Here is a 26,584-nt window from a genome sequence, read left to right as displayed (position 1 = left end):
TTTTTTTTTTTTTTTTTTTTGCCAAGAATTGCTTTGTGGCCTAAGATATGGTCTATTTTATAGAAGGATTTGTGTACTGCTGTGAAGAAAGTATATTAAAAATATATATATATTCAGCCACTGATGGATGAAACATTCTATATATGTCTGTAGAGTCTAAATTATTAATTGTATTTTTTAGTTCTATAGCTTCTTTATTTAGTTTTTGTTTGGAGGGTCTATCCAGTGATGAGAGAGGCATGTTAAAATATCCCAGTATTATTATGTTGTGGTCTATTTGATTCTTGAAATTGAGAGGGTTTGTTTGATGTACGTAGATGCTCCATTGTTTGGGGCATAAATATTTATGATTATTATATCTTGCTGAGGTATAATTAAATAGTATGAAATGACCTTGTTTGTTCCTTCTGATTAACTTTGGCATGAAGACAGAAACCCCTGCTTGTTTAGGAGATCCATGAGAATGATATGTTTTTTTCCCCATCCTTTCACCTTCTGTCTGTGGATGTCTTTTGCCTAGGAGGTGAGTCTCTTAGAGACAGCACATTGTTGGGTCTTGTTTTTTAATCCAATCTGCCAGTTTATGTCTTTTGATTGATGAGTGTAGGCCATTTATATTCAATGTTATTATCGATAAATCATATTTTTTATCCCCTATCATAGCCCGGCCTGCTTGATTTATCTCTTGTTTTAAACTTGAATTAATTTCTCCTTTATCTGACTATTCTTCTAGTGTATTCCTCCCTTTGCTGGTTTTCAATTTTATTTTTCATTTCTTCTTCATGAAATATTTTATTGAGTATGTGTTACAGTGCAGGCTTTGAACTGTGAGTTCTTTTAACTTTTATTCATCACGGTTTCACCATCAATTCTGAAGCTTAGTTTTGCTGGGTATATTTTCCAATATAGACAGAGTATTAAGAGGATTGAATGTGATGGTGGTAACTGAATAACAGTGAAGCATACTGTTGATGAAGGAAAAAATACTAGCACAGAGTGGTATGATATCAGGTTATGAAAAACTAAAGTCTAAATCTAGCAAACTTGAGGTGGAATATTACAAATAATGACTAATTCAATTTGTTTTCTGTTTTCTGCTTCTCTGTAGAAGAAAAGTCATATTCATATACAATGATTAACTGACAAGGTATAATTAAGGAATTCTGTTAGCATTCTAGTGCTTCATTGTATATGGGTTAAAATTTTTGGGCTGGGGATGTGGCTCAAGCGGTAGCGCGCTCGCCTGGCATGCGTGCGGCCCGGGTTCGATCCTCAGCACCACATACCAACAAAGATGTTGTGTCCGCCGAGAACTAAAAAATAAAATATTAAAAATTCTCTCTCTCTCTCTCTCCTCTCTCACTCTAAAAAAAAAAAAAAAAAAAAAAAAAAAAAAAAAAAAAATTTTTTAAAAAAAAAAATTTAAAAGCAGGAGGGAAAAAACCTGAATACAACACTAATATTTTATTAATCCTGCTTTGAGACTACTCAGTTAGCCTAAAAAATTGAAAGCATGGGCTGGGGATGTGGCTCAAGTGGTAGCATGCTCGCCTAGCATGTGTGCGGCCCGGGTTCGATCCTCAGCACTACATACAAACAAAGATGTTGTGTCCGCCAATAACTAAAAAATAAATATTAAAAAATTCTCTCTCTCACTATCTCTTTAAAAAAAAAATTGAAAGCATTATATTAACTCAAGTAGTGTTTATATATAAAACACTACACTCCAAAATTCAACATCTAATAGAAATGAATTCCAATCTGGTTAATATTTTTCCAACAAATAGTCTAGGTTAACAAATATTTGATAGGAAATTAAAATGGCTCTCTATCCTCCAATAAAAATCTCTCAATCATATACAAATGAGAAAACCAAATGTTATATATCAAAAGGCTTAGGCTTAAGAAGCTACAAAGAGCACAGTTTCTGTCTTTTGGGTAATTTCCTCCTGTTCTCAGATATGGGGTTTTATGTAAAAACCTCATTTTCTTCTTTACATGATGGTGCTATTTGTGCAATTTGAATAATATATGTAAAGAAAAGATGCTACAGACAGGGGTTATATTTTAAAAGCTTATATTCTGGCTATTTATGAGGAAATGAATTAAGCCAGTGTTCTGACCTTTTGGGGTCAGAGTTTCTTCTATAAGAATCTGATAAAACCTATGAGTATCTTCCCCAGAAAAATATCTCCCTAATATTTTGCATATACTACTAGGGGAATGAAGGCCCTCTGAAACCTACTTATGGATCCAAGGTTAAGAGCCACTGAATTGGGCTGGGGATGTGGCTCAAGCGGTAGCGCGCTCGCCTGGGATGCGTGCGGCCCGGGTTCGATCCTCAGCACCACATACCAACAAAGATGTTGTGTCCACCGAGAACTAAAAAAAAATAAAAAAAAAAAAAAATAATAAAAAAAAAAAAGAGCCACTGAATTAAGCCAATTGAGGTTTAGCCTACCCTTAGCAGCTTAAAATTCAGGCATTATCTGCTGCTGGAAAAAAGGAAGAAAGGGGGGAGGGGAATGCTGCAGTTATAGGAAGTCAGGGATTGTACAAAGCAAGGCCACAAAGCAAGCCAGACAGTGCTCCCAATGTGTCCTTACCTGTCAAGGGCTGGCTGAGTTCCGCCTGCACTTTACCCTTCGTTGATCCTTCCAGAGGTAAACCTCTGTCCCCTTTGTAGAGTTTCGGTTTAAATGGAGAATCTTTCTCTTTACCTTTTGATCCTTTAGGCCGGCCTGCTTGCTTCTTCTTGGATTTGCCATCCCCCTTCACACCCAGTAGTGGATGGACTTCTGTAGAACAAGGATAGATAGGGATGGAAAGGAATCCACACAATAACAGTCTCAGCACCCCACCAGACCTCTGTGAGCAAAAACAGTGCTTTTGTGTCCCAGTTCTAATATCATAAACAGAAAAGTCTGCCTTATTAATTGTTTAAAAAACTACACTAATTGTGGTGGTACACGCATGTAATCCCAGCTTCAGGAGGCTGAAGCAGGAGGATGGCAAGTTTGAGGCTAGTCTCAGCAACTTTGCAAAACCCTGTCTTAAATTTTTTTTTTTTTTAATTTTAAAAGGACTAGTAATGTTACTTAGTCAGAGAAGGCCCTTAGTTTCAATCTATAGTACCAAGGGGGGGGGGAGGAAACAAAACAAAAAAACTATAAGACTATATATTATATGACAAATAGTTGCTTGACCCAAAGGAACACACAGCCTATATATGGTTCACACCAAGCCATAGCAACTCTAAACTGAAAACGTAACTGAAAGATACACTGATAGTATATTAAATCAAGCTCTGGTATGAGGGAGCAGAAAGGGAATAGGCTTTGGGGCTGGGGATATAGCTCAGTTGGTAAAGTGCTTGCTTTGCATGCACAAGGCCCAGGATTCAATCCCCAGCACCAAAAAAAAAAAAAAAAAAAAAGAAGAGCTTTGGATTTAGAAAGATCAGGGCAAGAATCCTGGCTCCACCACTTTCCCTAAGATCTTGACCAAGTTACATAATATCAGCTCAAATTTTCTCCTTTCTAAAGTAGGGAGAGTAAAAGAACTTGCAGAGCCGATGTAAAAGTCAGCAGGAGCATATAAACTACACGACAGTGCCTGGAACAGGGCAGACACACACAATCTAGAGCATCGGGGAAAAATGCAGTTGCATATTTAATTGATTTGTAGCTAAAGAAAGGAGGACGCCCAATAGTAACACACACACACACCCACTTCCATCCATTCCCCTAACCATCCCAACACAGGATAATAAAGGCTTGCAAACTCAGCTTATAAACGCAGGCAGGCAGAATAAAATGACTGTCAGGGTCTGACTAGTACTTTACCACCTAATCAGACCACTCTATGGGAAAAGATTAAAAAAGAAGATGAATATAACAAGGAAACAAATTTTGAGCCACGAGTCAGAAGACTTAAAGCATGTCATCTTAGGTGAGGTACCAAAGGGCAGAATTTCCATTTTAAAAGAGATGTGAACACAGATGTAGTCATTAAAAAGCTGTAAAGCACAATAAAGACTCATGGGAAAATTTCCGTAAGGCAAAAATTGCTCAAATAGGAAATGATCAGTTTTAAAAATTAAAAGTGGTGCCTGTTGGGCAGCAGGGAGATGCAGCTCTTACCGTCATTTGGTACTCCTTGAAGTTCAATATTGGTTGTTTTGGGTTTCTTCTTAGGTGGCTGGGACCCATCTGTTGAAGATTGCCTCTTCTTCTCTGAACCAGCCCCTTCATCCATCAAGGAAGTTTGGACAGCATCCGGTGGAGGGCCATAAGGATTTTCTTCTGGGTCTTCTACCTCAGGGGCAATGGGTAAATACAACAGAGCCTTTGAATCTTCCAGTTCTTCATCACTATTTGGAAAAGGATCAGACAAGGGATTGGAAAAAAGAGGAGAGAGTTGCTTAAACCATAAGCCCTCTTCCTCTGGCGCCCATATTAGCATACACAACAGGTATAGATTTAGAACTTTAGGAAAGCCAGGAGGAATCAGAGGAAATCAGACAACACGAATCACAGGAAATCAAAATTCAATAATCATAAACAGATTACATGTATTACTTCAGTTTCTTTAAATTCTGTATCAGGAAGATAGGGAAGAGAAAGTAGGACTAGAGAATAAAGACTGAATTGTTTTTCCTGTACCAAAAGAGTTCTCTCTTTCAATTAATATGCAGATGGGACTGAGAGGGCAGTCAAGGGAGCAGAGTTACATACTCCATCAAAGACTAAAGAGGAGCATCCCAGATGCCCAGCATTCCATGCCAGCTCACCTGCTACAGAAGGCAGCAATGGGGTCCACACTGGTGACATCCACCTCCTCATCTTCTGCAGCATCAGCTCCTGCACGACAGAAACACAGGAGAGGTTTGAGGAGAAGTAGAAAACGACTTTTTATTTGCAGCTTAATGATTTCATAAACTGAAATTCAGGAGAAACAAAGGAAGAAAACCAAGTACACTTAATCATTTAACAAACAGGTGCTGAACTTCCACCATATGCTAGGCACTAGGAAGAGTATGATGACCAAGAAAGGTGTGAAAAGTTCTTCAGTAAAACCTTCATAATCTAAGAAAACAGACACAAACAGATCACTTCCATTTAATATAGTAAACACTAACACAAAAGTATTTGCAATGTGCTTACAAGAAGGAAGGAGTAATTTATGTAGATCTTAGAACGTCACAGGAAATTATCCAGGAATGCCAAAATAATCCAGAACATTCTGCAACCCTGGAGGGGTTCTATTTGACAGGAGGCACACAAGTTATCTAACACCTAACGTGAGTGGTAGAGAACTAAAATTTTCCTGATTCCTTGGTTCCTGGCACCATGCAGTGGAGTCAATGATTGCTAATTGTAATCACATACACAAATCCCTACTACATGTAAAAACCTGTTTAAAGATCATTAGGATAAAAAGTGAAATCTTTTATTTTTATCTTTAAGGAGGTCCTATCTAGAGATTCAGAAGACAAAAATAACAATGATTAGGCTGGGGATACAGATCAATAGGAGATCAATTGCCTAGCATGTGTCTGGTCTTGGGTTTGATCCCCCATCTTGCAAAGTAAGATTACAGTCATAATCATAATAAAAAATGACATTTAAGCTGGGCACAGTGGTTCATGCTTATAGTGCCAGCTACTCTGGAATGGAGGTGAAAGGATAACTTGAGCCTCCAAGTTCAAGACCAGTATGTAGAAAAAAGAAAAAAAAGACAAGCATGAGAAGACCCTATCTCAAAAAAAAAAGACACCCCTCTCCAAAATAAAAAAAATAAATTAGGGACTAAGGCTCAGTAGTCAGTGTTCACCTAGCATGCTCAAGGGTCTGGTTCCCAGCACCATAAAAAAAGAAAGAACAGGGCACAAATGATGCATACCTGTAATCCCAGCTACTTGGGAGGCTAAGGGAGGAGGACTGCAATTTGAGGACAGCCTCAGCCACCTAGTGAGACCCTGTTTCAAAATTTAAAAAAGTGAAAAGGGTTGGGGATATAGCTCAGTGGTGAAGCCCCTCTCAGTTCAATCCCTAGTACCACCCCACCAAAAAAAAAAAAAAAAAAAAGAATTGGGTGCTTATTACAGCCTAGTCAGATACTAGGTGCTTTACATGAATTATTTCATTTATTCCTATAATCCTAAGAGACAGGTACTATTATTACACGCTCCACCCTCCCCTGCTTTTTTTGTAACAGGGATTGAACCCAGTGGCGCTTAACCACTGAGCTCCATCCCCAGCCATTTTTGTATATTATTTACAGACAGAGTCTCACTGAGGGTATCACTAAATTGTTGAGGCTCGCTTTGAACTCATGATCCTCCTGCCTCAGCCTCCTGAACCACTGGGATTACAGGCATGTGCTACTGCACCCAACTTATAACCCCTATCTTACATTTGAGGAAATTCAAGTTAAACTATTAAAATTAAATTTTTTGTTCAAAGCTGTCAGACTCTAGAGTCCATGTCCTTGACCTTGCAAACAAGTGACAGAACACCATATAAGCTGAACACTCAGCACATCTAGGTGCTCTGCTATGTGTAGCAAGTAAATCCTAACAATCATCTGCACTTAATCAGAAAATACAAGTGAGATATCAAGAGGGCTGCTTGAGCCCTAGTAATGCCTTAGTAAACCCTTAATTAATGTCTTATATATTAAGACTCCCCAGACATTGTGAAAACTGTACTCTTAAAGAAAAAAGGTGAAAGATTAGGTGCTAAAATAAATTTATACAAGAGTATTAAGTAAAGCAATCGTTTTTTTCCTTTTGGAAATATTACCTGTCTGCTCAGGCTCACTCTTATCTTCATCTTCAATATCAAATTCTGATTCCCTTTCCTCATATTCTACATTTTCATCCAACTCTTTGAAATCTGGTGCGAATGCACTCCAATTTTCCTACACCACAAACAAAATAAAAACCACACAAGAAAGCAATAATCTGTAATCTAGATATTAATGATAAAAATGAAAGAGTTAAGCATGAAAGAGACTCAGAAGTCTGAGATTAAATGTGGGAGGTTTTCCTATCTTATGGTATTTCCTATTTAAACATTCCAAGTTTTAAATGGTGGCTCTTTCACAAAAATTGCCTTCTTTAATATTTTAAGATGTAATTTTGAGGTGAATTGTTAAATTTTCACAAATACAGTATAAAAGTGTTTAAAGCAAAACCAGGATGTGAAAATAAGAAAAAGAAAAACATAGCTCAAGAAATAGAAAAATATAACAGAAAGTACACTAGATTTTCTCCATGAAAACAGAGCTAGTAATCTAGCTTGGGACCAAGACCTTCCAATCAAAATAGAGTGAAATGAGACACACTGAACATAACTGGGTGATAGAAATCATATACCAGATTAAGAAAACAAAATAAGGTAAGTTCCTAGCCTTTTATAGTGTAAGGCTCTTATATGTAAGAACTACCTTACTATGTGTGAGAGTATCTAGTTTCAAAGCAAGTCAACCAGAAAAATACTTACTACTTGATTTTGTGCCCAGATAGATACCACACCACTAGAAATGGATGCTATGATGGGTCGAACAGGATGCCACTAAATTTTAATGAAGGAAAGAAAAATTGGCTGTAAGAACAGATTCAAGATGTTCTGGATTATGTGAGTAACAACAACAATGCCCTGCTCTACTCACAGCTACATCCAGGAGGAGTTCTCCTCTCGTCCCATGGAGAATCTTCACCAGGTTGCCAATGCTCTTCTCCCAGATGTACAGGGCATGCTGCCGAGCTGAGCCTGCCACTATGTACTCCCCATCCCCAGAGAAGCAACATTTCTTCCATGGGGTCCTAAGGAACAAAGAAAGTCCCCACGGGGAACTGGAACCTGAGTCCCAGTGAAGAACTAACTATCATATACTCTTTCAAGCTGTGATACATACCTATTCACCAGGTCCTGCAATTTTTGCATGGGTTCAGGCTCTCCATCTCTTCCACAGGTTAAGATTTCTCTGCCATCATAAACTCTGATTATTCGATCTGCTGTGTTAATTAAAAAGCAACTAAAGAAAGGAAAAACATATTGACAGCAGAGGTCAGAAATCTGTTCCTATTAACTACCAGATATGTAGAATAGTACCACAAAACAAACTGGTGAGAATCTGAGTAAAAATGTAAGTGTAGAATTCTTGTATCTTCCTGTCACCTTCAAAACTAAGTGAAGTGAGAATATATGTTCTTTATCCCCTCTAAATATCTATGAATCCAAATGTTCCAACTGTCAGTATTTAACTAGATCCAAGACCTCTAAACTGAAGCCAGCTTGCTAAATTCAAAGTTTATGTAACATGTATATAAATAGTTCATTTCTCTGGCCTGTTCATACACACAATATGTCCTTCTTAATGAATTAAATAAATATATCATTTTAAAATGTCCAACTTTTTACATTTAGGACAATAAAAATCTTAGAAATCTGTCTAAAATAAGTTATTTCATTACTTACATCACTTCACTTACTTTTCTTCTTCTTCTTCTTCTTTTTTTTTTTTTTTTGTTGTTGTTGCAGTCTGGCAATAGGCAAGCACCCTTTCACTGAGATACATCGTCAGGCCTATTTCATCACTTTTTTTTTTTTTTTTTGTGGTGCTGGGGATTGAACCCAGGGCCTTGTGCATGCAAGGCAAGCACTACACCAACTGAGCTATCCCCAGCCCTCATCACTTTCTTATAGATCCTATTGACTAACCTTTTCTTAACTCAAGGGCAATTTGAGGGACAGGGAATGTGGCTCAGTATTAAAGCACTTGCCTAGCATGCAAAGGCCCTGGGCTCAAACCCCAGCACTACACACACACACACACACATTGTACACGCATGTGCTTCAGCATTTTTAAAAATTAGTGCATTATAGTTAAACATAAGTGAGGCTCATTTTGACATACTCATAAATGCACATAACATAGTTTTCTTCATTTCAATCCCCAACAAAGGAGCATTTTTATTTTATTTTTGTACATGGGATAGAACCCAGGTGTGCTTAACCACTGAATCACATCCTCAGCCCTTTTTTATATTTCTATGTAGAGAGAGGGTCTCCCCAAATTGCTTAGCGCTCGCTAAGTTGCTGAGACTGGCTTTGAACTCGCAATCCTCTTGCCTCAGCCTCTTGAGCCACTGGGATTACAGGCCTGCACCACCATGCCTGGCCAAAAGAGCATTTTGAACATGAATATCAAATATATATGAGTATCCCCAAACAGAACAGGATGAGTGTTTTTTGACAACCAATTTATTTTTGTTTCTGTTGATATCTACTTTTAACTTTGGTAAACAGGTTTTCAGTAAATGCATGTTCAATTACCACGTGAATTTTATGACATCAGTTCTGATTATAATTGGGGGTTAAGTTCAGTGGCATAACACTTGCCTAACATGTACGAGGCCCTGGGTTCCATCCTTAGCACCACTAAAAAGCATAAAATACTAAGTGCTTAATACATGCCAGGCATTCTGGCTTTAAGCACTAACCACTCAAATATCTTTTCTGTAAAGGAACTATCTGATAACTATCAGATAAGGAAAATGTGACTAATTATGAACCAAGAACCAGATAATGAAAGTTTCTAACAACTTTAATAAAAGTTTTAAAGTTTAATATATAGAAAAACTACAAAGTTCAAATTTTTGCATTCTTCTTACTTTTAAAACACTCCCTAAAAAGACAAGGTTTCACTCACCTCCCCTTCCGGGCAAACTCAATTGACTTAATGGCTGTGGTATTGCTTGTTCCAGTTGTTACTCTGAAGGAAGCAACAAGATCCTGAGAATCTGTTTTTAGGACCAAAATCTAAGGTTTACAAGAAAAAAAGGGGGGAAAAAAAGAGTAAATATTGTGAGAGACTGGGTAAAAATGCAAACATCTCTATTCCCATGTATTCAACCTGAGCAACTGATAGTCCCTTTTCCCTCTTCAAATTTATTTATATGTCCTTTAGGACATATTATAATAGAATATTTAACATTATTTACAATAGTCAAAAAGTGGAGCCAGGCATGGTGGTACATGCTTGAAATCCCAGTGGCTTGGGAGGCTGAGACAGGAGGATCACGAGTTCAAAGCCACAATCAGCAATTCAATGAGGCCTTAAGGAACTTAGTGAGACCTTGTCTCCAAAAAAAAGGATAAAAAGAAAAAAAAGTGGAAGCAACCAAAGTATACATCAACAGATGAAAAAACAAAATGTGACATATATCTACAATATTAGTGAACTTTGAAAAGGAGGATAATTCTGACAAATGCTGCAGCATGGATGAACCTTAAGGACATCATGCTAAGAAAATGAGCAGCCACAGATGGGAAAATAAGATCTGATTTCACTTAAGAGGTAACTAGAGTAGTTAAATTCACAGAAACTAAGTATAATGATGATTGCCAGGAGCTGGGGAAGAACAGAGACTGGGAAATTATTAATGATTACAGTAATTCAGTTTTACAAGATAAAGAGTGTTCTGGAAAGGATGGTGGTGAGGGTTGAATGTACTTAATACCACTGAACTTCACATTTAAAAATGTTTAACATGGTCAATTTTATGTTATGTGCCTTTTATCATCATTTCTAAAAAATTGTCATTTCTAAAGTCACCATGAAATTACACTAGCTCTCATGCCCCCATCAAAACAAAAAACCACAAGGTGCCTAATGCAACTACAAACTCTTAAAGCATAAAAAGAGTCTGAAAGCTCACCTAACTTGACTTCTTATTCCACAGAAGAAACACCTACTACAATGCATCCCAGGAAGGAGTGCCTACACCTTCCAAACATTCCAAAAGGCAAGGTTAGACGTTTAAAAGGAAGGGGAAAAGAAAGATGATGAAGTCTCAGTACTGCAGGTTAAGGCAGCCTGAATAACACAAGATTTTTTTTTTAGTTGTCAATAGATCTTTTATTTTATTTATTTATATATGGTGCTGAGAATCAAATCCAGTGCCTCACACATGCTAGGCAAGTGCTCTTCCACTGAGCTACAACCCCAGCCCCACACAAGGTTGTATACAACTAGCTGTGAAGATGTTTTCATCAGCAGTGTTCCAGCTGGTGACAGGACTTCTAAATTTGGTTTTATAATTTAGTCATAGCCCTTCATTAGCATCTAGTAATGACCCTTTTCTGTGTCAAATAACCTCTGCCCACTCTAAATCTAAAGAACAGAAGTGATTATTAAGGCAAGAAAGAAAAAGAAGCTACATTTACTACAGGCAAAAGCCATGCTTAATCCAGCAATGTTTTAAAAACTCAAAAGAAGTAGAACAAGTACACATAAAATGAGCCAATGCAAAGATACACGATCCTTTCACCAACCTTTAGGCTTCTTGGCTTACCTTGCCTTTTGCATTTCCTGTATAGATATATTCCCCTCGCCTATCAAAAGATGCCACCACGTTCAAATCAGAGTCATCGTCTACCGGCAGAACAACATGTTTGGAATCTGAAAGGGTCAACATGACAGGAGCAGATTTCATGGGACACACGAGAACCTTGTTCCTGTTTAAAAATATGAACAGCACATTGGCTATTGCTTTGGTATCAGCAGGCTGATTCCCTGTCCTTTTCACTGATCCCTGTCCACTACTCTCATCAACTCTCCCAGACCAATTTTGAGATAGTGAAAAAGCAAATAATCTACATGTCTTATAACAGTAAAAAAAAAAAAAAAAAAAAAAATTAGGAAAATTATGAGATCTTATTTTAACAAAATCTAATTATTAAAAATAAATATGAAGATAGAAAAAACTAGTAAAATATGAAATAAAGTAAAAAACACTGATTACAACTATGTAAAAAATGCATATTTAGGTACATTTAATATGCACTGAGCTACAAAGCATTAAATAATAAGCTTTATACTTACAGAGAAGCTGACAAGAGAACCCAGAGAAATAAAAGTAGTTCTGTCTGGGTAATGGAATGTAGATATTTCTTTTTCTTAAAGGTATTTTTAGTATGAACTACATCCCCATGCTAAAGAAATCCAAATAATCAAGGAAGGAAATGCCCCAAGTCAAGGCCCAGTTATTATATGTATTCTCACGTTTGCTAATTTCTAAAGTCTTAATATTGGCCAGTTTTTAACTATATAACACAATCACAATCTCCTCAAAATGTACCCAGAAGGCCCAACCTATATGAAGAGATTTATTTAGATTTGAAGATATGTGCATATGCCTTCTAAAACCTTTAACTATCATGAGCCCAGAGCTAATCCTTTTAGAATTAGACCCCACCCTAGGAAAGGAACAGCTTAAACATACTGATCTCTTGGATGATATTGGACTTTTAAGATGGGTGAAGGAAATCGAAACCTCTGGTCACAGTCTCCTGAAAGAACATCCCATTGTGACACTATGTTATCAGTGGAAGCACTCACGAGCTTATGGCCATCTCGACTCCAGCTAGGAAAAAAAAAAAAAAAGGTAATTTAGCACATATTTGAGGTTAAAGTTTAATGTGCCATGATTGTTGATGAATCGTGTTAGTCACACACATTGCTCTAATTGCACAGGTCAATATTTTTTTTAAAGTATACTCAAACTGGGTATGGTGGCACACACCTGTAATCTCAGCAACTCCAGAGGTTAAGGTAGGAGGATCACAAATTGGAGGTTAGTCTCAGAAATTTAGCAAGGCCCTAAGTAACTTACTGAGAACCTGTCTCAAAATAAAAAAGGGGTGGGGATTTAGCTCTGTGGTAAAGTGCCCTAGTTTCAATCCCAAGCACCAATAATAAAAAAGAAAGAGAGAAAGACAAGAGATTTTGTCAGGGGGTGGGAGCTGGTTTCAGGGGTGAAAAGTATCTGAATTTTCTGAAGTTATCCCAGAAGTAGCACCATGAACAAAACAAAAAGAAAGTATCAGTTATTTAAAAATAACTAAGAAAAGGAAGAATGAATTTTTCCTGCTAAGCACATCTAAATACCCTGAACATTATAATGAACACCAGAAAAAACACTGCAGACCACCCGCACCCCCAGTCCTCAAGGTCTAAACAGATAGCCCAGACTCTACCTTTACCCAATTGTAATAGGACACCTTTACCCCATACGAGGGTGTTGTCAGAGAAGGCTGAGTGGCAAGTAAGACTTTTTTTTTTTTTAACCAACAACAGTAATGAGGTCCCATCACCACCATGTGTTAGTGGAGGCCACAAGGAGAAGAACAAGGCATTCTTATCCTTCCCACACAGGATGGTATCAGCAGAAACCTAGTGGAGACCTATGCTTCTACTCCCACCCAGCAGTATCTGCAAAGTAATGGAAGATAGAAGAAAAGAACCACTAAATGGAATTCAAGAACTGAAAAATATAATAACTGAAATAATAAACTCTATGGATTCAAAACCAATGGAGAAAGATCAAATGAAGAATCTGCAAACTGGAAGACAGAATAATAAAAATACCCAAACTGAATAGAAAGAAAACAGAATAAAAAATTAAAAATTAAAAAAAAAAAAAAAACCAATGACCATTGCCCTCAGGTACCTGCAGGACTATAACGAAAGATCTAATATTCATGTCATCAGATTCCCAAAGAGAATGAGACTTACAAATACTTAAAAAAAATAAACTATTAAAGAAACTGGATGAAATTTCTTCCAATTAGGTAAAAAGATATTAAAACCTACTGATTCAAGCTAAGTGAGCCAGGTGCAGTGTAATCCCAACAACTCAGGTTGTTGAAGCAGAAGAATCATAAGTTCAAGACCAGCCTCGGTCTCAAAATAAAAAATAACAAGGGCTGGGGATGTACTAGTAGAACAACCCTAGATTCAATTTCCAGTACAACTGAAAAACAAAATAAAGAAACAAAAATAAAACCATTATAGATAAATAAAAAACAGAACTGTAAAACCTTGTTCAAGTAATCCACAGGAAAGCAGGAATCAGAGAAATAAATAACAGAAGGAATGCAGGGCATAATGAGCATGCCTGTAATCCCAGCAATGTGAGAAACATGTCAGGAGATTGAAAGTTTGAGGCAACTTAGTGAAACCCTATCTCAAAATTTAAAAGTAAAATAAGAAGGGATGGGGATGTGGCCCAGTGATAGAATGCCCAGGTTCAATCCTTAGTACTGGAAAAAAGAAAAAAGATAAATTATCTAAGAAATACTTGGGGGCGAGGGTGGTGGTGGCTCAGTAGTAGAGTGCTTGCCTTGCATGTGTAGGGCCCTGGGTTCAATCCTCAGCACCATATACAAATAAAATAAAATAAAGGTATTGTGTTTTTCTACAACTAAAAAAAAATATTAAAAAAAGGAAAGAAATAGTTCCCAAAAATGGCAGTAGACTGGTAGTGCCACAAGATTAGGGATAAACAAAGGACAGCTTTTGTGCTATTCTTGTTAAGCCCTTTTAGTACAATCTGACTGCATAACAGTGGTGGCTGTGATTTCATTTTCCTTTAAACCTTTCTGCACTATAGCATTTTTCCCTCTTTCAAAATGAGTTCATATTTCTGTTATAGTAGAGGGGAATCTAATTTTTAAAATTATGTTATAAATAGAAGTGAAAACTAAGAGAGGTTTCCCTTCTAAAAAAATAATTCTTGGCTGAGAGTATAGTCAATGGTACAGTGCAGTTAGCACATGTGAGGCCCTGGGGTTCAATCTGCAGCACAAAAATAAAATAAAAATAATTCTTTAATTTTAAATTCTATAAACTCAAGAATTAGGGATTATGACATCTGAAAATTTTGTATCTTTGGAAAAAAAAAGATCTTTACTAAAAGTGTTGAGTTTTAACGATCATTTAAATTTTTTGGTTTTTGCAGATGGAATCCAGGCAGCACTCCATTACAGAGCCACACCCCCAGACCAAGACTATATAGCTGTAAAAATTATTTAGTTGTACCTATGGCCCCCTCCCAATGTGCAAGAGGGGACAGAAAGCCTTAGCAGGGAAAGTCCCACTGTTCTTTTTGGGCAGTCTATCCCATCAATGGCATTTCTGTTGGGAAGCTCTTCTATACTCTAAGCTAATAATCTGTTTTCCTATGACTTATATTCACTTATAACTTACATTGACTGTGTTATGGTTTAGATGTGGTGTCTCCCAAAAGCTCACATGTAAGACAATGTAAGAAGGTTTGGAGGAGAAATGACTGGGTTATAACCTTAACCTGTTCAGTGAATTAATCCCTGATGGGATTAACTGAGTGGTGACTATAGGCAGGTGGGGTGTGGCTGGAGCAAGTTGTTCACTGGATGCGTGGCTATGGGGTATATATTTTGTATCAGGAGAGTGGAGTCTCTCTCTGCTTCCTGATCCTCGCTTCCCTCTGCAACACTCTTCTGCAGTGCAATTTTCCTATCTTCATTCACTGTCCCCTTTGATCTCTTTTCCACATGTTGCTCTAAAGACCTTTTAAATAAAAGCTCATCAAGTCACTTTCCTGCCTAGAATCTTGTAATGACTTCACAGTACCAAGATAAAGTTCAAATTCATGAATATGGCACACAAGGCTTTCCATGAATATCTCATCTTACCTTGCTCTTGTCATACCATATCTCCCATAGCATCATCTAGCTCTCCTGAAATATCTTTGTTCCATCTTATCATACTTGTTTAAGGCTGATATGCAGTGCCCTATGCTTGGAATGCACCTGGCAGATGCCTACTCATACTACAAGTATGAGCTAGAAACCACCTCATCTACAAAGGCTTTTCTGAACACTCTTCTCCATGGGTACAACTGACACTTCTTCCTTTATATCTTTGCCTCCACTAAATCTTAAATATAGTTCTAGTATAGAACCTTTATTACATGCACCTGCCTGCACACTCACTTCCCTTTAATAATCAAGAATTTTGCCTCTGGGTTCAATGCCCAGCATGGCAATAAATAAATAAATAATAAAACAATAACTGTTCATTTGTTTTGGGATTCCCAATGCCAAACATAAATCCTGGGACATAAATGTTTGCTGAATCAATCAATGACTATATGAGAAAAACCTTATGGACAAAGACATATACTAAACATTATGTAACAGGGAAAAAAACACAAAAAAATAGTTAAGCAAGTTATAAAATGCAAGACCTTGGATTTGATTTTAGCACTACAAAAAGGGAAAAAAAACTACAGTTTAACTGTCAGAATACATGTAGCCATAAAAAAGTTATTAAGTAGGAAAATGTTTAGATAGTGTTAGGGAGGGAAAAAAAAGCAAAATATAAAATAAATTATAGCATTAACTTTAAAAAAACTATGTAGAAATTTATGAAAACATTTATAGAAGTAATATCTAGATGATAGGACAAAGGAGAAGAGTAGTTCTATTGTTTTATTTTCTAAAATGATGAATACATATTTCTTCATAATTAAAATGTACACATAGTTTAATAAGTAGGAGTTTCAAAATTAGATTGTGATGATGGCTATGCAACTTTTAAAGTAAAAGAAACAGTGAACTGTACACTTAAACTGGGTGAATTTTATGTTATATGAATTATATCTGTCCTACTAATGCTGTTAAAAATATATGTATCTATTTAAATCTTTACTGTAAGAATACAACAGCAAAAATGAAATGCACAGGAGCTGGAGGGGACCTAACACATCATCCAGGCCAGGCCATTTTGTAAATCAAAGTTTAACCAATCATCATTCCTAGATCCCAGATAGGCATTCAAGCCAATTCCCAAGCCAGTGCTTTAAAATACTGCTGCCCCCATTCAGACAACAGGAAATAATTATAATTTAAATAACCCTGATCTGACTAAGTGCTTTTTAAGGGCACCAAGTTCATTTAAAAAAAAAAAAAATTCAGGGGCTGGGGATGTGGCTCAAGCGGTAGCGCGCTCGCCTGGTATGCGTGCGGCCCGGGTTCGATCCTTAGCACCACATACAAACAAAGATGTTGTGTCCGCCGAAAACTAAAAAATAAATATTAAAAATTCTTTAAAAAAAAAAAAAAAATTCAGACCCCAAATTTTCTGACATGAATAAAGTAAATTCAGAGAGTAAGAGTGAAGTCAATGGGAATTTATTTAACAGATATCAGCCCAATGTATTTGATAATAAACCTTATCAAATACATTTCAATGAAGGAACAGGCATGAATTCAAGAACAAGACTTGAAAGTTGGACTAGATGACTTCCAAGCTTTCCTCCTAACCATGACTTTATTTTAAATGAAAGGTCATGTAATGATTATACTATAGCTACAATATCTCATTTCAGTAATGCAATATTCCCAGAAGGAACCTGACTAAAAAAATCTCTATGACATCCAGGCGCAGTGGAGCACGCCTGTAATGCCAGCTCCAGAGGCTGAGACAGGAGGATCCTGGGTTCAAAGCCAGCCTCAGCAATGGCGAGGCACTTAGCAACTCAGTGGTAAAATACAAAACAGGGCTGGGGATATGGCTCAGTGGTTGAGTGCCCCTGAGTTCAATCCCCAGTACCAAAAAAAAAAAAAAAAAAAAAAAAAATCCCTATTATAGTGACTGTCTCCCTACAAAGGTATTTTAAGGACAGTATGGGTTCAGGGTCTACACGGACTACGAGCTACAAGCCCAGCTGATGGTATGACTGATGGCTGATTATCTAAAACTTTAAATATTAAAATATCTACATTGAAAATGGCAGATACATAGTCACCATTCATTCCTCTACTTTAACTTGTATTTAACATATTAACCTAAAAATTTCTAGAGGTATATCTCAGTAGCAGAGTATTCCACTAGCAAATGCAAGGCCCTGGGTTCGATTCCCAGCACCACCCAGAAGCAAAAAACAAAAACACATAAAATTTTTTTCTATGTACAGGTGATGGATTTGTTTTTTCATAATGCTGGGGATTGAACCCAGGGCCTTGCACAATCCCCAGTGAGGCAAGCATTCTAACAACTGAACTATATCCCCAGCTCCCCACCAAAAAAAATTAAAATAAAAATTCCTTACCATAAAGAACAGACCGGATGAATGTGTGCACTAATTATTTTAGCAATGCCTCTTGTCAAGAAATCCCAGATGACAATTCGGCCATCATTACAGCCAACTGCAAGCAATGTACCCCACCTATTAAAGGTGCAAGTCAGGGCCATGCTGATGCAATCCAAAGTTCCATCAGCTTCCTAAAAATTAAAACAAATACAGAAATATAGACAATAATGGCCAGGCATCTAAATTATTTCTTAAAGGCTTTCTGCCATTTATGACATTTCTCTTGAATTTAAATAATAATGCATATGGAAATAGTCTCTATATGTCTTCTTATACCTTTCAATTATGCAAAATGAAGAAATATTTATAAAAACTAACCATGAATTTTTGGAAACAGATGTGATCTATCCCTTACATACCACTATAACTGTATAAACTTTCTGGAGGCCAAATGGGCAATATCTAAGAAAAACCACTAGAGTCATACCTGTTGACCATTTAAGAATAAAAACCAAAAACACATAATAGCCTAGGTAACATTAGGGAAATCAAATAATTATTTTGTCAGTATTAAGCCACTTAGAATAACAACAGCTATGCTGAAACATATTTAAGTGTTGTAAAAGCACACCGATACATATTGATTATTACTATGTAAAAATAAAAGCCCACAGGGACAAAAAAAATGTATGTACAAGTGATGGAAAAAAAAACTTAATTAAAATTTTCTGTTTGGGGGAGCTGGGGTTGTAAACTCAGTGGTAGAGTGCTCACCTAGCATGTGTGAGGTCCTGGGTTCAATCCTCAGCACCACATATAGATAAATAAATAAATAAAATAAAGGTATCCATCTACAACTACAAAAAAATTTTTATAAAAATTGTGTCTGCCTTTTTTTTAACTCAAAGGCAAATGACAAGATTTATAACATTATGGTGAAATTTTTAGCTAATATTATTTATCTACTTACCCCCCTCCCCCCCCCAAAGTTAAACATCTACATCTAATCCCTTATCCCTTATCATAGCAAAAGATCTATCACAATTAATGTTATTTTGTCAACCAACATAATCACTACACAATCACGATTTTCCTAAAACTATGACAAAACTATACTCTTACCTCCGGATAGTTCTGCCCAAAGGACTCTGCAACAAAGCAAAAGAAAGAGATTGATGAAATATGCGCCATGTACAGGGATCACACAGCTCATGAATAGTACAGAGCAGAGGTTAACCAAGTGAAGGGGCAACTGCTGCCCTTTCTGGGACTCTGTAAGGTCACACCTATTTTCATTATCATGCACAGATGGTATCTGCCTTCTTTACTCCCATCTCCCAAGTATGCAGATGAGTTTTCCTGAGGCTATGTGATCTGTGACATTTCAACAAAGTGAATGCAGAAGCAGATGTAAGAATCCAGCCAATTTCTATTTAGGCAACATTAAAAAGATTTGTGAAAATACAAAACAATGCCATTCTTCTTACAATATATTTTTTGTTTTCAAAAACAAAATATTCATATAAACATCTCATGTTATTATGGTTATATTTAACTAATAAGCTTTAAAAATATGTTTTAAGTTCTAAATTAGTAAATATCAGTAGCTATATCCCACATAAACAAAAGCATCTTCAGAGATCCTTAATTTTCTTTCTTCTTTCCTTCCTCCCTCCCTCCCTTTTTTCTTTTTCTGTGATGCTGGGGATTGAATCAGAGCCTAAACAAGTGCTCTACCATTGAGCTACATCCCCAGCCCTTTTTATTTTATCTTGAAACAGGGTCTCACTAACTTGACCAGGCTGTCAAGTTACTACTGCCTCAGTCTCCCAAATAGCTGGGATTATAGGTTGGTGCCACCACGTTCAGCTGGGGAATCTTCAATTTATTTTTTAGTAGATAGTCACCATTCAATCCTCTATCTTAACTCATATTTAATATATTAATCTAAAAATTCCTAGGGGTGTATCTCAGCAGCAGAGTACTCCACTAGAAAGTGCAGGGCCCTGAGTTTGATCCTTAGCACCATTAAAAAAATTTTTTTTAAGTAAAAATTCCTTATCATAAAGAACAGAATGAATGTATGCACTAATTATTTTAGCAATTCCTCTTGTCAAGAAATCCCAGATGACAATTTAGCCATCATTACAGTCAACTGCAAGCAATGAAGCCCACCTATGAAACTAAATTTTAAAGTATAAAGGGACCCTAAGATCAAAAAGTTGAAGGCATGTTAATATATCCAGGTCTAACATCAGTCTTTCCCCACCACATTCTTCAGGCTTTTCATAATTTATTTCCTATTTATTAAAATGAAGAGAAAGAACCAAATCAAATCAGTCAAATTATCTCAAGCCCCAACTACTCTCTGAAATCCTTAATAAAGCAGCAATCAATCAGCAGTGTTCACTCCTCTTCCTGGCTAATATAGTAGTTACCCGCCTCTCCATGGTTTCAGTTAATCCATGGCCCCAAAAATTCTGGAAATGATTTCTAAATTTAAATTACAGTTTTGGGTAGCATGATGAATTCCTGCACCATCCCACTTCATTCTGCCTGACCAGGATGTGAATCATCCTTTTGTCCAAAGTATCTACAATGTATATACTACCCACCCCGTAGTCACTTAGTAGCCATCCTCAATATCAGATAAGTGTTTAAGTATCATACTGCCTATGCTCAAGCAACATTCATCTTACTGGATAATGGCCTCAAAGTACCATTGTTACATACATGGGCATAGGAAAAATCACAGTACATGTAGGATTTGGTACTATCAGCAATTTCAAAAATCTACTGGAGCTCTTGGATTACATTCAACCTCCCTCAGCCCTGCCACTGATAAGGGGTAAACTACTGTAAAAGCATTTAGGCTGTAACATAATTTGGTAGTTGGTTAAACACACAATTCTCTACATTCATTTCTTATGTAAATAATGCTTTGATACACACATTATACATTTGCTATGTTAACTTGGTATCTGTATGTTAGTAATGAACGTTTTGGGCTATTGTAATGGTATATTATCTACTTGTCAGAAGTCTAATTTTGGCAGCAGCCCTATCTTTGGGTTTGTTTATGTAATTTCCAAAAGATTTTATTATAGTAGCTCTTTACAGTATATTCTTTTTTTTTAAAGAGAGAGAGAGAGAGAGAGAGAGAGAGAAAATTTTAATATTTATTTATTTATTTTAAGAGAGAGAGAATTTTTTAATATTTATTTTTTAGTTTTCGGTGGACACAACATCTTTGTTTGTATGTGGTGCTGAGGATCGAACCCGGGCCACACGCATGCCAGGCAAGCGCGCTACCGCTTGAGCCACATCCCCAGCCCCTCTTTACCGTGTATTCTAAGAACTATATATGCAAGGAATTGTTTCACATGTAGGATATCCATGTGATATTTTGACCAATTGAGAGCTTTTCTTGGCAACAACCAATGTTCACTTTACTCTAAAAAATTATACTTTTGCCATAGAAGCAAAAGAAAAATAAGAATTTAAACATTATGTTTATCCCTTGCCTACAAAGGTCATAGTAGGTACACAAAAGGTATTTGTCTAAATGTTAAATGAAATGAATAACTCTGGTATTATACTATCCAGCCCAACAGGTCCTTGTTCTTCATACTACTCAAAATACTGAAAACCCTTTCTTGTGACCCCATTTTTACAATCCTGGCTTTCAATCACATTCCCTTTCCTACCTCTATTTTTAAAAGCCTGTCACTCTCACATGTCCACCTGTAGCTGTGTGCCCCTCTTTGGTACATGCCATTCTGGAATCTGAGTTTAAACAATTTTCAGTGCAACCACATGGCTTCTTCAAATACCCCTTCAGATCTTCCTTTTCCTGTTAGGATTCTTTCTCCAAACTTCCTGTGGTTTTCTAAGCCTCTCTAGCCTTTTTCCTTCATTACATGTATCACATATACCTCCTTAAAGTCTCAACTGTCATATGCTCTAAAATATCATGTACCTTTTCTCCCAATAGCTTTTTTGTTTTCCACTTGCAAACCAGTTACTCCCTATTACATTAGTTTAGGACCATCCTAACAGTTTCCATCCTGCTTCCTCTAATAGATGATGGGTCCATTAGTATTTCTTTTAGAGAAATATAACTGAAATGTCTAGATAATTGATACTGAAATAAGGATAGAAGAATTTTTAAAAAAAGTAGAAGATATTTTAATCTGAGCTTACACTAACCTTTCCAGGCCTGTCACTTCCTAAGCCAGTCACTCTCCCACCTATCACCCCCAAATTTCTAGGAAATCTATAAATCTTAAAAGTTAACCATCATGGGCTAGGGCTGTAGCTCAGTGATAGAGCGCTCGCCTAGCATGCATGAGGCACTGGGTTTCATCCTCAGCACTACATAAAAATAAACAAATAAAATAAAAGCATTCTGTCCATCTACAACTACAAAAAAATTTTATAAAAAAAACCTAACCCTCAATTTGTTCACTTATGACAATTACCTTGTACACTGTTAATTAACCCACCAATAAACAAAAAGTAGAGAGAGCTATGACATTCTAAGAAACCTAAAATTTTAGGGACTTTCCAATGTTATCTTCTCATCACTTAATGGAGTTCACATCAGCCTAAGAATAATCAGATTGATGTCATCCTCACATACCTTCCCATGCCCACCCCTCACCAAGTTTCCTTTAAAAGAGGAGCCAAGAACCCCAAAAATGTATCTCTCATTGAAGATAGCCTGCATTCTCCCTTGAATACATGCTCCTTACTTTCCTAAATAAATCTCTGTGCTTCTACTGACATGTATGTCAAGGATCTCATGGGTCCTGGGTTGAGTTTTCCTCTCTCTGGAAACTCCTCGGGACCTTACCCCAGAGACATCTCTTCTCCCATGACAATCCCATTGTACCCGAATCCCAACACAATAATTGTTGTATTTCCCTGGCTCCAGTCTTGCCCCTCAATTTTTCACAAAGCTGCTGGAGCTGACTTTCTAAGCCCCAGATTACATCTCTCACCTGAATAAAAACCTTTCTAGGAAAACAGTGTACAAACTACTAAATATAATTTTCAAAAGTAATTTCATTCAGACCCCAACCAGTATTTTCCAATTTATCTTTGGCTAATTCCCTATCCACTGGCAACTAGAAAAGAACCTCAATTTACTCATCCTGAGCAGCAGCTGCATTTAGTACTTCCTGAACATAATGTATACACATCATGCTTGGGAGGTTTGTTTGTCCCTGCAGTTGTCTTCAACTTCTCTCTGGAAAAATCCTACTCCATCCATTTTGGATGTTTGTTTTGTTTTGTTTTGGTGGTACTGGGATCGAATCCAAGGCACTGCACATGCTAGGCAAGCACATTACCTGTGAGCTGCAGCCCTAGCTCCCTACCCCATCTTTAATGTCTAACTGACACTTCCTCTAATAATATCTTCCCAAATCCTACAGCCAGTTCCACCAGTAATGTAGAATTAACTGCTCAGTTGCTGGATTCTCATAATATATTAATTTGCTATGATTCCCTATAACACAGAGTTACTTGTTTAAGTTTGTCTTTCCTTTTAGTTCTAGTTGTTTATCCAGAGCAAAGACAGTATCTTATTTTAGTGTTTCTCAAATCATAGAATTCAATTCACCATAAATGGGAAAATTAATTTAATGAATTTCAATAAATTAATAGATTAGAAAAGAAATATCAAGATACTAAGCATAACAAGGATTACATATATTTTGAAAGTTATATGTGTATGTATATATAAGAAGCTGTGATATAAAATATATTTCTTACTTTGGGTTGTGGTAAAAGTGTTCGAAAAACTGTCTTATTAACTTCGTATCTCCTGTGCATACTACTTGATAACACAGCAGGGGCTCAAAAAGTGGTTGCAAAAGTTAGTGTCATACCTAAGATCCATCTGAGTGGCCACATTAGGAACACACTGCTGGGCATACGGACACATGCCTGCAATCCCCCAGACTCAGAAGCCTGATGCAGGAGGATCACAAGTTTAAGGACAGCCTAGGAACTTGGCAAGACCTTGTCTCAAAAAATAAAAAGGAGTGGGAATGTATCTCAATGATAAAGCACCCCTGGGTTCACTTCCTAGTTCTACCAAAAAAGAAACACACATTATCATCTTCTTTATCAGACCAGGTGGCCTTTAGTATGCTCCCACAATCACATCACTGTTTCTTTCACCCTTTTATATGTACATATGAATCTTCTGGCTTTAAATCTGAGTCATTTCTACAAAGATTTGTAGCTTTTGGACACATACTTCATTTAAATTGTCTAACCTCTCAATGCTAAATATTCCCTTCTCAGTTTCCCCCTCATGAATCTTCTGTATCATTTGAGAAAAAACCTTTCCCAGGCTGGGTAGAGTTCAGTGGTAGAGTATGTGCTTAGTATGCATGGGGCCCTGGATTCAATCCCCAGCACAAAAAAAAAAAAAAAAAAAAAACTCCTCTTCCCATGACCCGACTTTCTCTTTAATTGTAATCTGCCATCAGCTCAGGTTGCTGGGGAGCCCAAGTTGCCTAAGAGCAAAATAGAGCAGCCCTTTCTCAGCTGTCAACCTCAACTGCTCTACAACTGGCTTCTATAGGAAGGCACCACCGTAACCTATTTTCTCTTCTACGCCTACCTGGAAAAATGTAAGGAAGGCACTTGAAAATGTGCCTAGCTGATACTAAGCACTAAACAACTGGTTTCTAATTTCTTACCATTTATTCTTCCTCTTGTCCCCTAATTATACAATATTTTGTCCTTGGCAATTTTCTGCCCCTCCTACATCCCCCCTTGGTCAAGTCACCTATTCACAAGATTTCAGTTAGTCCGCCTATGACAATTATAACTCTCTCTCATAAATCCAAACCTGTCTTCTGAACTCTAGGTACACAACACATTCAAACCTAACTCTCTTTTCCAAATATCATTAAATTTTATCAATAGCACCCCTATTTGCTTCCATTATTTTTCATTTCACTCTCTTCCTCATCATCACTATATGCCATAAATTCTCAAATTCTGTCAGTTTTTCCTCCTCAATGCATTTTCTTTCCATTTCCTAATTCAGGCTTCCTTATCACTCACCTACTGTAGCCCACCAAATGGATTTTACACTCCACTCAGACTCAATTACGCATTACTGTCAGATAAAACCTTGCAAACCAAGAGATGATACTGAGTTACTTACCAGGTCAAAACCCTTCAATGAACCTACTCTCCCTTCTTTAAAATGCACAGACTTTTCAGCTTGGCATTCAAGAGTGCCACAAAACAGATGGCACCAACCCACCTCGTGGCCAAAAAGGAATTCTTTAGTTCTTGTATCATTTGACTTGTAAGCATTTCTCCCCATATCTTCATACTTAATCTGTCAATATTTTACCACCTTTAAATAGCCACTCCAACTCCTCTAGGTTTGGGGGGTTTGTTTTCCCTGATGTTTTGGCTCCCCTGCTCCACAGATATTATTAACTCCTTCTTCAACATGTTCTTAGCACTTGGTAATGATTTGTGAAAGCCTATGTTCTGCCATAATATACAGCTATTTACATAATCACCTTACACTCCACACTTAAAGGCAAGGCCATTTCTTAAGTTATTTTTATAACCCTTTGGTCAACACATGTTCTGAATCCTTCTTTTCTTAAGAGAAACCTAACCAATAAAGATACCAAGTCATGTAGGAGTTCTCAAACATCCCAGACACCCTACGCTGCCATGCTAAACGAAAGCTTAAACCTAATAAAACCCTTAAAGATTGGACCAACTTGAGTAAGGGGTTGGAGGAAATGTCTCAAAGAGAAGGTAACAAAAATCAACTGCCTCTGTTTTCACACTTTAGTACTGTATACACCATCCATGGTAGCTAGGATTTTAAATTGGCGGTCAGGATAACCGGATTCCAGTGCCAACTGTCCCAGTTACTTGCCTAGTGCCTAGTCATGACCCTCTGAACCTCCCCCCCCAAAGCTGTTCAATGAGATACTTTTACTTTAAGTTCTCCAAGTTGCCTTCTTAGACATTCCGTGTTTCTACAAAATGATTTAACCTGTCCTGACATTCAATAGTGACAGGTCTTTAAAGCTTCCCCCAACTCCTCACTTCCTCAGATTTCATCTCCAACAACTATGCTTCTGCCTGCTCTGAGCTACTTCAGCACCTGCGACCCTTGTAATCCCAGCCGAGTCACAAAGTGTCCTTATCGCTCCACAACTGAACTGAAAGTAGCTTCACAAAGGCAATGCAGAGTCTATTCCGGCAGAAGCTGGATTTCCCCCTGCTGCTGCAGCTCCATACCATTAGCGCCCAAAGATCCATCACAGGACAGAGTCCCTAGGTTGCAGCCTGAGTCCCCTCCAGCCCCGGTTCCCTCTTTCCAGTACCAAAGTGTTCTCTAAGACGCAGTCATAGCCCTCCTCACCCAGCAACTCGAGGTTCATCCCTGCGGACTCTGGCCGCCCGGTCTCAGCTCCTGCAACAACTCCGTCTCCCCAGCCCGCTTCTAAGACCCGCGTCTAAGTGCCGGGCGGCGCAAATAGCCAGGCGCAAGCTCTGGAGACTTTCTGACTTAGAAGGCCCCGCGGCTTCCGCTTTCCTCCCCCGCCTTCCTTCTTGGTTTCGAGTGGCTGTCTACATACATGCCTAAACAAAAAG

The 26,584-nt window shown here is 37.4% G+C and overlaps 1 protein-coding gene across 3 annotated transcripts in view; it reads right to left on the bottom strand.

The window, feature by feature from the left end:
* RBBP5 (RB binding protein 5, histone lysine methyltransferase complex subunit) overlaps positions 1 to 26,518 on the bottom strand; it is a 34,795-nt gene extending 8,277 nt beyond the window's left edge. The window contains exons 1-13 of one of the 3 annotated variants that reach the window (XM_081299426.1): positions 26,352 to 26,518; positions 19,052 to 19,077; positions 17,948 to 18,120; positions 12,296 to 12,436; positions 11,366 to 11,528; positions 9,721 to 9,830; positions 7,924 to 8,043; positions 7,678 to 7,831; positions 7,509 to 7,580; positions 6,807 to 6,924; positions 4,793 to 4,862; positions 4,143 to 4,372; positions 2,721 to 2,798 (exon numbers count right to left, since the gene is read on the bottom strand). In XM_081299426.1, coding sequence (XP_081155552.1) covers positions 2,721 to 2,798; positions 4,143 to 4,372; positions 4,793 to 4,862; positions 6,807 to 6,924; positions 7,509 to 7,580; positions 7,678 to 7,831; positions 7,924 to 8,043; positions 9,721 to 9,830; positions 11,366 to 11,528; positions 12,296 to 12,436; positions 17,948 to 18,120; positions 19,052 to 19,077; positions 26,352 to 26,370 — 1,474 coding nt within the window. In that variant the 5' untranslated portion in view covers positions 26,371 to 26,518. Of the gene's footprint in view, positions 1 to 2,436; positions 2,799 to 4,142; positions 4,373 to 4,792; positions 4,863 to 6,806; positions 6,925 to 7,508; positions 7,581 to 7,677; positions 7,832 to 7,923; positions 8,044 to 9,720; positions 9,831 to 11,365; positions 11,529 to 12,295; positions 12,437 to 17,947; positions 18,121 to 19,051; positions 19,078 to 26,351 lie in introns of those variants that run through there. The other 2 variants (XM_081299425.1, XM_081299424.1) reach the window with 2 other exon arrangements.
* Between the last annotated feature and the right edge of the window lie 66 nt (positions 26,519 to 26,584).

Source organism: Spermophilus citellus (genome assembly GCF_964194105.1).
Source record: "Spermophilus citellus genome assembly, chromosome: 6".
Taxonomy (NCBI): domain Eukaryota; kingdom Metazoa; phylum Chordata; class Mammalia; order Rodentia; family Sciuridae; genus Spermophilus; species Spermophilus citellus.
Note: the sequence above shows the minus strand (reverse complement) of the source record. Positions and strands in the feature narration are given on the sequence as shown.